The 9,351-nt window shown below is 42.4% G+C and overlaps 1 protein-coding gene across 1 annotated transcript; it reads left to right on the top strand.

Moving 5' to 3' along the window:
- Positions 1-2,018: 2,018 nt before the first annotated feature.
- Positions 2,019-7,848, top strand: drg1 (developmentally regulated GTP binding protein 1). Its single transcript, XM_080847283.1, has 9 exons — positions 2,019-2,183; positions 2,889-3,012; positions 3,808-3,983; positions 4,214-4,283; positions 4,640-4,809; positions 5,142-5,272; positions 6,340-6,507; positions 6,901-7,023; positions 7,449-7,848. Exons 1-9 carry the CDS (start codon positions 2,145-2,147, stop codon positions 7,546-7,548), a joined length of 1,101 nt encoding a protein of 366 aa, XP_080703409.1. The 5' UTR covers positions 2,019-2,144; the 3' UTR covers positions 7,549-7,848.
- The last annotated feature ends 1,503 nt before the right edge of the window (positions 7,849-9,351 follow it).

The raw sequence follows: 9,351 nt of genomic DNA, 5'->3' as shown, positions 1-9,351 counted from the left end.
TTCTATTACCTCAAAAATGTGTTATCCTTTTTTTCCCCTTCTGACGACATGATCATAGAGAATACCTTTCCTCAGTAAAAACTATTAAAAGGTGCCTGTGTGCTTAGAGCTTGGAGATGGACGAGACTGTGTGTGAGCGTGTGACTGAGTGAGTGTGTGTGAGACAGCATGTTCATCTGTCACCTCTGGCCTGTTTCAGGGAAGCAGTGACAGCCTCTGGTGCAAACCTGCTGTGCTAAGCTAGCACATCCTCACAGCACCGTCTCTGCTTTGGCAATCTGAGGGTGACCTATGTCTTCCTTTTTCCTTTTTTTTCTTATTCCTTTTTTTAATTTAGTTTTTGACATGCTCAGTGCATTTTGATCGCTCAGATCTGCATGCTTTTAATACTTTTTATTGAGGAATTTAAAAACACAGTATGTTCTGGGCATGTGCAACCTTGCAGATAAGGGTAGCTCCAGTAGGCTCCCCTTCCTTGTCAATCAAAAATACCCTGTAGATTGTCAGACAATGATAAACAGCATCAACTATGTAGCTGGTTTATTTCTGTTCAGGCCCCTATTAAATATATATTTTTTGGGGAGGGGCGACTATACTGCAAAATAATTTACTCGTCTCAAAAAAATGAATGCATCTAAATACTTGCACTTACTTTTTACAATGCACTTCAATGCTGACTGGCTAAAATATTGATTTGTGTTGCTCATTAGAACAAAAACTGATATATTTAGTCATTAGGACATGGGTTAATGGCCTGAAGGTTCAGAAACAAGAATGTTTGCAGCTCGCGGTTAATAAACCCAAGGCCCTCCATAGGCACTGTCCATCAGGACCTAAATTCAAAACTACCGTACTATGGTTTTAAATACTCCTGTAGATTGCTTCAATTACTGCTTCATTAGTGCAACTTACCTATACTTCCCAAACAGGCTCTAAATATTCAGACTGAAGATACCACCACCGTGCAGATCTGAAGTAAAACAGCTAAGAGCAGTAATCCCTCTGCTCCAGTTCATCTGACCCATTGTGTGCTGTGCGCTTCAATTAGCCCCAAAAAATTAGTTAACGAGTTGAGTTCCTCTGCTGGCTGCTACCTTGAGGAGGCAGCCGTTCTAAAAGCAGCAAATAACTTTGGAAATGCCTATTTTTATATGTTTTCACTCGACAAGCACACCTCCAAAAACACAATAGTTTCACAAGGAATGTATAGCAACACCACTGTGTTCCAAAACTCTTCCATACAGCCTTCACAATAAGGGGTCTGAATTATGCCTAAGCTCTACATATGGGTCTACTGCACCTCTGTGGGATAATGAGGGGCAGAGCTCAAGGAGTGCAATGAACTGAATATCTAAACATTTCTGTCAGACCAGCTTCCAACCTCTGTGTAGCACAGCCCTGTTTAAAGAGAGACAGAGAAAGCACGCTGAACTCTCAATACTAGCTAACAATAGACAGATTTATCTTTTGCGAATGTCCGAATGTCTTCCCAGGGGGGTTTTCAGAGCCCAGAACTATGGTGTGGAGATGGATGTCCTATCCAAATCCTACCCCAGATTTTTGGCATGGGATGTATGGGTTACAAAGCTTTGTAATTACAGATGGTGGATCCAGAAGTTTCACCATAATAAATACTTTTGAGTGAATATACTGTATGCAAAAAGAAATATTAAACAATAAATGAAACTATTTAGCAAAAGAACTTGTGGAAATTCTTGTGTGTCACATGCGTGTTCATTTAAAGTATATATAACATTGCCTGATAGGCACCCACAGTACTAGATTTCTATAGTAACGCTTTGGTAATCTTATTATCCAAGATTGGGTTGTTAACTCAGAAATATTGTACAGGCCAATGGTTGTGCAAGGATGAGTTTGTGGTACATTTGCCTATATTCTTAATATGCCACTCCAGTAGGTGGCAGGAGACCTCACCAAAATCCATGGAACCTCTAGGAAGTGGAACAACGATGAAGACGAAATCTCGCGATGCCAGCTTCATCAATGCACAGCATGAGAGCACTGGCTTCAGGCCTACTATAACATCGAAAGACTGCTGTCAACGTGGAGAACAATTTTGCTGTAGCTGACTAGCTACATATATAATTTGTTTTAGAAGTTGGTGTACACGAACCGGCATCAAAATGAGTTTACTTCAAAAAATTGCGGAGATCGAGGCCGAGGTAAACACGTTAACTCAGAAGATAACTATACCGTTAGCTAGCAAGCTAACGAATCACGTTTTAGCACCAGGCTAACTCTTGCCTTGATATTTTCTGTATACTCTGTAAATGGACTGATTACTTAAGATTCAAATTAAGTCATCTCAATACCACCATTGATGTTGTGATTAGCGAGTTTGCCATATTTTGTGGTTAAATTAGCTGAAGAATTGAAGTCTGTTATCTAACTAGCCGTTCGCTGGCAAAACCCCATATGCGTTCCAGCTAGCCAATTTGTTAACCCAACAAAGTAACTAGAGCAAGTTGCTAAGATACAGACCATTTACCTGTCTGTCTTTAACTAGTCTTTAATAGTCGTAGAGTATACCTGAGCCATGTAGAGAGACGAGCATTCATTTTTACGTCAGTGAAATGACAGCTCTGGAGGAGGCCATACAGATGGGTGAAATGAAATTATAGTAATGAACTCGACATGTCTAGCCACCAGTTAACACAAATGATGGAGTAATTTGAAATTAATGTAAGTTTTTAGCCTATGCCAGATTGATAACCTGTACTCTACTCATGGCCTGACCTTAAAGCTGGGCTGTAATGCTGCACCTCTATGGCTACATAAGTATTGCAGTGTCAGACTATATTTTTGAAACTGAGCTGCAGTTTGTGTGATTCTCTGTCAGAATTAACTGGTCTGTTTTGTTTGGACAGATGGCTCGGACCCAGAAGAACAAGGCCACATCTAACCATCTGGGTCTGCTAAAGGCTAAAATGGCCAAGCTGAGGAGGGAGCTCATCTGCCCTAAAGGAGGTGGTGGAGGTGGTCCAGGAGAGGGTGCGTAACTACATACAGCACAAGGGCCCTGGTCATCAATGCAATTGTTTCTGAATGCTGTGGTCTAATCGTGAGGCAATGTACTGCTTTCACTCAATTGGGGGATTAGATTTTGTAATTTTATGACAATGTAATGTAATGCAGTGTACTGTCCTGTCCTGTACTACAATGCCTAGTACGATTTGACCGTCTAAGACACAAGAGCAGCATTTTTCAATATTGTCTTTTCTCCTGAGGGAGGAACTCCCTTGTACTCAAGGTTGCAAAGGTGAAACCTGAAACTGTCAGTTCGAGGGTCCCGTACCTCTGTCATTAGAGTGCTTTGGTGTATTAACCATTACAAATAGTTGTAAACAGGTGTTAATACTCCTTGGTTCACCATGACTGCCTACTGCTAATGAATGGAGCATCTCATTGCCTGTAGCTCTCATGCAGGAAAACATAACTGATGTTTATTTTATTTTACCAGCCGAAATTCCCGACGTGTTTTGCATGACTCCTGCACCGAGCTGCATGGTGCCATTATACACCAGTTGCGAATCAAGTTCTGATAGGATTTTTAAAGTATAGTGGATCCATTCTTGGTGTGTAATGTAGGACACAGGTTGAACAGAAGAGGGCCCCATTTCTCACAGTTGGCTCTATGGTGATCATTTGATAGTTGTAGTCAAGGATGGAATGCTCTCTCCTACTGAGTTTTATAGATATTGCAGCCCTATCACTGACTCTTTTTGGACTCCTGGAAGTTACCACAGCCCTTCCTCAAGCCTCCCTTATTATCTTTGTCCTCTGTAGGTTTCGACGTGGCAAAGACTGGTGACGCCCGTATCGGGTTTGTGGGCTTCCCGTCAGTGGGCAAGTCCACGCTGCTGAGTAACCTGGCGGGCGTGTACTCAGAGGTGGCTGCCTATGAGTTCACCACCCTCACCACCGTGCCCGGTGTCATCCGCTACAAAGGTGCCAAGATCCAGGTGAGGACAGGACAGAAACACAGAGTTTGGAATCCTTTTAGGGAAAAGTCCGGTTTAAGAAATATATACTAAATGGTGTTCTTGTATTTGTATATTTTGATGGTATGTGTGGGGCATTTTTTTATCTGGAATATGTGCTTTTGATGACTTACGTGATAAGGGCTTTCGATGGTTGTGTGAAAAATTTTGGATTGTACTTTTTGACATTTGAATCGTATGTGTGTCCTCAGCTCCTGGATCTGCCTGGTATTATTGAGGGAGCCAAAGATGGTAAAGGCAGAGGGCGACAGGTTATTGCAGGTGAGGAGACAAATATGTTGGTTTCCATGTGAAAGTCAGGGAAGGAAATTCATTTTTAATTAATAATGGCTGCATTCAACCGTGACTGTCCAAGAACACATGTACAGTTTACATACACAGAGAAAGGCATTAAAGTGTACACATATACGCAAAGATCTGCATTGATGTATACATATACCGACATATATCAACATAGATATACTTATATATGGGGAATGGGTGTGCATGCACACATTATGTGTTCAGACATCCATTAATCAATTAATGTCCTTAGCAAGGATGTGACCCTTGACGTGTGAAATGAGTACGTTTATAAATGAGCCTGCCGAGTAAAGTTCTGTGTCGTCCTGTGTCAGTGGCACGCACCTGTAACCTGATCCTGATCGTTCTGGATGTACTGAAGCCCCTGGGCCACAAGAAGCTGATCGAGCACGAGCTGGAAGGCTTTGGAATCCGCCTCAACAAGACCCCGCCAAACATCGGCTTCAAGAGGAAGGACAAGGGCGGCATCAACTTCACCGCCACCGTACGTATGCTCCACAGCAGGCCAGGAGAGGAACCTACACACAGTTGAGCTTAGACAGCGGCCCTCACAGGCCCAGTGGAGACTACACTCAGGCTGAATCTATGGGGAAACACTGAATGGGCCTGTAGCTAAACAAAACATATCCTACCCGTACTGTAAGTCACAATGGAAGAAAGAGAGCATAATGTATATATAGTGTTATAGAGAGAGGAGATGGAGTACATGGTGGTAACAGTAAGCTGCAGCACAAAGACGGACACACTTAAACTACCTGATAATTGTATGTGTCTGAGGGGATGTGTGTGTTGAAATCTGTCTCCTGTGCCATGCAGTGCCCTCAAAGTGAGATGGATGCTGATTCGGTGAAAAGCATCCTCTCCGAGTACAAGATCCACAACGCAGACGTGACCCTGCGCTGCGACGCCACCGCCGACGACCTCATTGACTGTGTGGAGGGCAACCGGTAGGCAGTCACCAGTCAGATGGCATCCAATGGCATGACATCTGAGTGTCCTTCGTGGCACTGTCAAACAAGACAGGCAGAGCCATTTTAGGCGCTAGATGATTTAATGTTCCTGTTTTAAGGCGCTGTTAGAGCACACTGCTAACAAAGCCATATTTCCAAGAAGCACAAATACTGATGGAAAAGCCCCTGCTAAATGAATACATGTGAATGTACAGCTTAATGTTGATTGTTGCAAAGACATGAAAATGTTCATAATGTCCATGTTGCTCCTGTGGTCCTGCTTAGCTTAGGTGAGGTTTTGAATTGGAATTGAATTGACCAGATCATTGTAGCATTAGCTTAATCACTAACGACCCATGTTGTTGACTTAAAGCAGCAGTAAGTAGCTTTCGTCTAAAACGAGAGAGCTAACGACCTAATAGGCATGCAAACAGCACCAACAGCCCATTACTGATAAAATCATATTCATTTTAAGGTATGCATTGTAAAATTGTATAACTAAAAAATATTATCATATTATAGTTCAATTAACAGCCATGATAGAAGATTTTAGAGACAGTCTGCATAATTATTACACAACCAATCTGATGTCTAATTAAACAATTGATGTTTAAGTTTAACCACAATACAAGGCTATAAAATATTCATTAACCTGACATTTTTAAAAGAAATGGGTATTTTCAAATATGATTATCCCCAAACACTGCTAGAGGCCCTCAGAAACCCTTGTAATGTGAATCAAACAAGGGATTTGATTTGCTATGATTGCTATGACATACATTAACACCTAACATTGTGACACACCACTCACTGACCATAGATGCCGTAAAGGCATGAAGGTGAATACCATTCCTGGGGGCCTGAAAATCTCGCTGGGGGCGGCCTCACTGAAAAAATGTTGTCAGGGTGCCCAGACTTCCTAGTACCCCTGTCACTGATTCACACACACACACGCTTGACATTCAAAGACATATAGGGCCTTACATATGGTGCAAAACATAAAAGCATTTAAAGCAGAACAATTTTAATCTCCCTGTCCTGTTATTTTTTCCAATCTCCTTTAGTGTTTACATCCCCTGCATTTACGTGCTCAACAAGATCGACCAGATCTCTGTGGAGGAGCTGGACATCATCTACAAGGTGCCTCACTGCGTGCCCATCTCTGCCCACAGCCGCTGGAACTTTGACGACCTGCTAGAGAAGATCTGGGACTACCTGCATCTAGTGCGCATGTAAGTCAGCCCTCAGCCACACTATCCTCCTTACCAACTGTCTTTAGTCAGTGAATGCTAGATTCTAGACAGTTCTGGGCTAGAACTCTAGAAAGTGCATTGATGACCTTAAGGCCGTGACAGGACATTAGTGGACGACAATTACAAGCGCCATTTTTAAAACCAGCAATCATTTTTTTTTACTACGTATTAGGTGGTGAATAAATCTTACAGCAATTATATTTTAAGGAATTTATATTTATGAAAGTGCAAGTGGATATGAATTATTTGGGGTTTAGTGCAGCCGAGTGGTTGAACATGATCAGACATTGTTAGTTAGTGAGTTTGAACATTAATGTTGGCGTTGGAAGCCATGTCACAATCTCTTCTCATGAGTTTATGATCTCCTTGCAGCTACACCAAGCCCAAAGGTCAGCTCCCCGACTACACATCCCCTGTGGTCCTACAGGACAGCACCACCACAGTGGAGGACTTCTGCGTGAAGATTCACAAAACCCTCATCAAAGAGTTCAAACAGTAAGTGACACAATTGACCCCACAGTGACCTTTCATTCAGGTCTGTTCATGGTTAAACTGCCCTTTACTATGATATGTGTCTCAAGGCACTTTACAGAATGAATGAAGAAAGAAGAGTTGCCCTGTGACAACACCCCTTTTTATCAAACCTTTACTTGATAAATGATTTACCATTGCATTAACCATTGTATTCAGTTTGGGAGAAATGGCAGGGATACAACTACGTCTATTAGTTACAACAAATAACTAGAACATTGCCCTATAGAATCATGTGTTACTGGACCCTCAGTGATGGAGTGGAACAATTTAGGGTGTAGGTTTAGAGTTAAGGGGTGTTTATTTATATATATTTATTTTATTTATTTATAAGCCAAAGACCGTGTGCCCCGAGTGTCACCTCTGACCTTCAACCCTTTTCCTTTTAGTGCGCTGGTATGGGGGTCGTCCGTGAAGCATAACCCGCAGAAGGTGGGAAGGGAACATACGATGGATGATGAGGACGTTATCCAGCTGGTGAAGAAGTAGAGAAATGGAAAAGAACCCCAGGACACTGATGCTCAGCATGTTTAATTTCGAGTTCTGGGGAATTAACTCACAGGGGCCAGAAAAAGACATCCACAATGCCGTAGTCATCTGGTGTTTGAAAAGTACAAAAACCGCAGCAGTTTCAACAAAACCTTTGTAAATAAGTACATTTGAACCCCAAACCCGTTCCTTATCCACACGCCTTGTGTCATGCTAGCAAACCATTGAAGAGGAAGTAAGGTCTTGTATCCCCAACTATGTGTTTAAAAAGGCTTACAAATAAAGATGCAAAATAGCTCATGTACGTCTATTTCTTTTTATGCTGATTCCTCTCCGTTGATGTCATCCTATTGCCTATTGTACTTCACCGTGTCAATGAGTTCTAAAGGGTATGTATTGGGTTTGCCATTTTAAGGGTATGCATACAGCACTAGAAATAATACGCTCTCAGTGTCTAGAATGTTCCAGACTGTTATGCAGATTTGATTCATTCACCAAACCAATCCAATTTGAGAAGAGGTGCCATAATAAATTCATTTTACCAGGAGAAAATCCCACTTGGGTTAAATGAAAGTAATTGGATTCATTGTGGCTGTGGTGGGACGGCACGGCTGTGTCGTGATGGCCACGAAGCTCAATTGAAATGCTGCACATGGAGTGCTGTCGTCTCGGCTGTGACGTATGGAATCCATAGACTCCTTTTACTCCCCAGCCTTGCGTTTACTTGATGCCAGACAGTCACTCAGGATAATCAGACATCACGCCCAAAGTGGCTGATTGGGAGCTTTCGCTGACTTCTAGCGCAAGATGGAGGTTTTCTAACTTCGTGCTGAATTCTCAAAGCTATGACTACCCAATGCACCTCATGGAACAACACTGGCAGACTGCTCATGCCGTGAAGGTTCTTTCAGCGATAAATTCATATTTATACGCAAAAGCATTATGGCGCTGGTAAAGACATCTGATACAATGTCCTTGAGAGATAGCTCGACCACCAGACTCGAGCCCATTCACGCCACACAGATGCATACAGAGATGGCTTAAATAATGCTCTGATGTGTGAACACCATATGCGTGTGTCTATTCTCTAGCAAAAATGTATTGTATTTAGTCACATACACAAAAGGAATACAAAATAGGCATTGAAACAAAATACACAATATATCATACAAATGAAATCTGAGATATTCCAGCACTGTGTTACAGCAGGAGGAATAACATCAAAAATATTAAGGAAGCAAAAAAGCTTAGAAAATATTTTCCTCTTCCTGTAAAAGTGTATTGTTGGTCATATAAATAGCGACCTTTCATTTTTTAATGTGAAACACATACACATGATGACAATTTAGTATAGATGTAGCATTCTTACAGACATCGCAAGGTGAATAACCTGATGATGCTCTCCGTTACTGGTTTGAGACGTCAGCATATGGGTCCCACTCGGTGTCAACGGGTTCATCTTGGCTGAGGGAGACTTCTTGCCTCCTTTTTACAAGAAGAGATTGCTGAGCTTTCTCCTGGCCAACATGATGGCAAACGACATGACGACCCCCCCCCCCCCCAACAAACACACACACACTACCAACTGCACGCTGGCACCACCCCTCCCCCCACCCCTCTCAGCCTTCTGCTGCACTTTCTCCTGTAAATTATAGCAGCACTTTAGCTAATGAAAGAGTTGAAGTCCGGGCACTAATAAAAGCCATTAAGTGAATAAAGCACTTCCCCCTCTAACAAAATTAAAGAGTACACCCCCTATACACACCAGCTCCGCCCCCCACCCCCCCTTCCCTCCCCCCCCCC

This window comes from Sprattus sprattus, assembly GCF_963457725.1.
Source record: "Sprattus sprattus genome assembly, chromosome: 11".
Classification (NCBI taxonomy): domain Eukaryota; kingdom Metazoa; phylum Chordata; class Actinopteri; order Clupeiformes; family Clupeidae; genus Sprattus; species Sprattus sprattus.
Note: the sequence above shows the minus strand (reverse complement) of the source record. Positions and strands in the feature narration are given on the sequence as shown.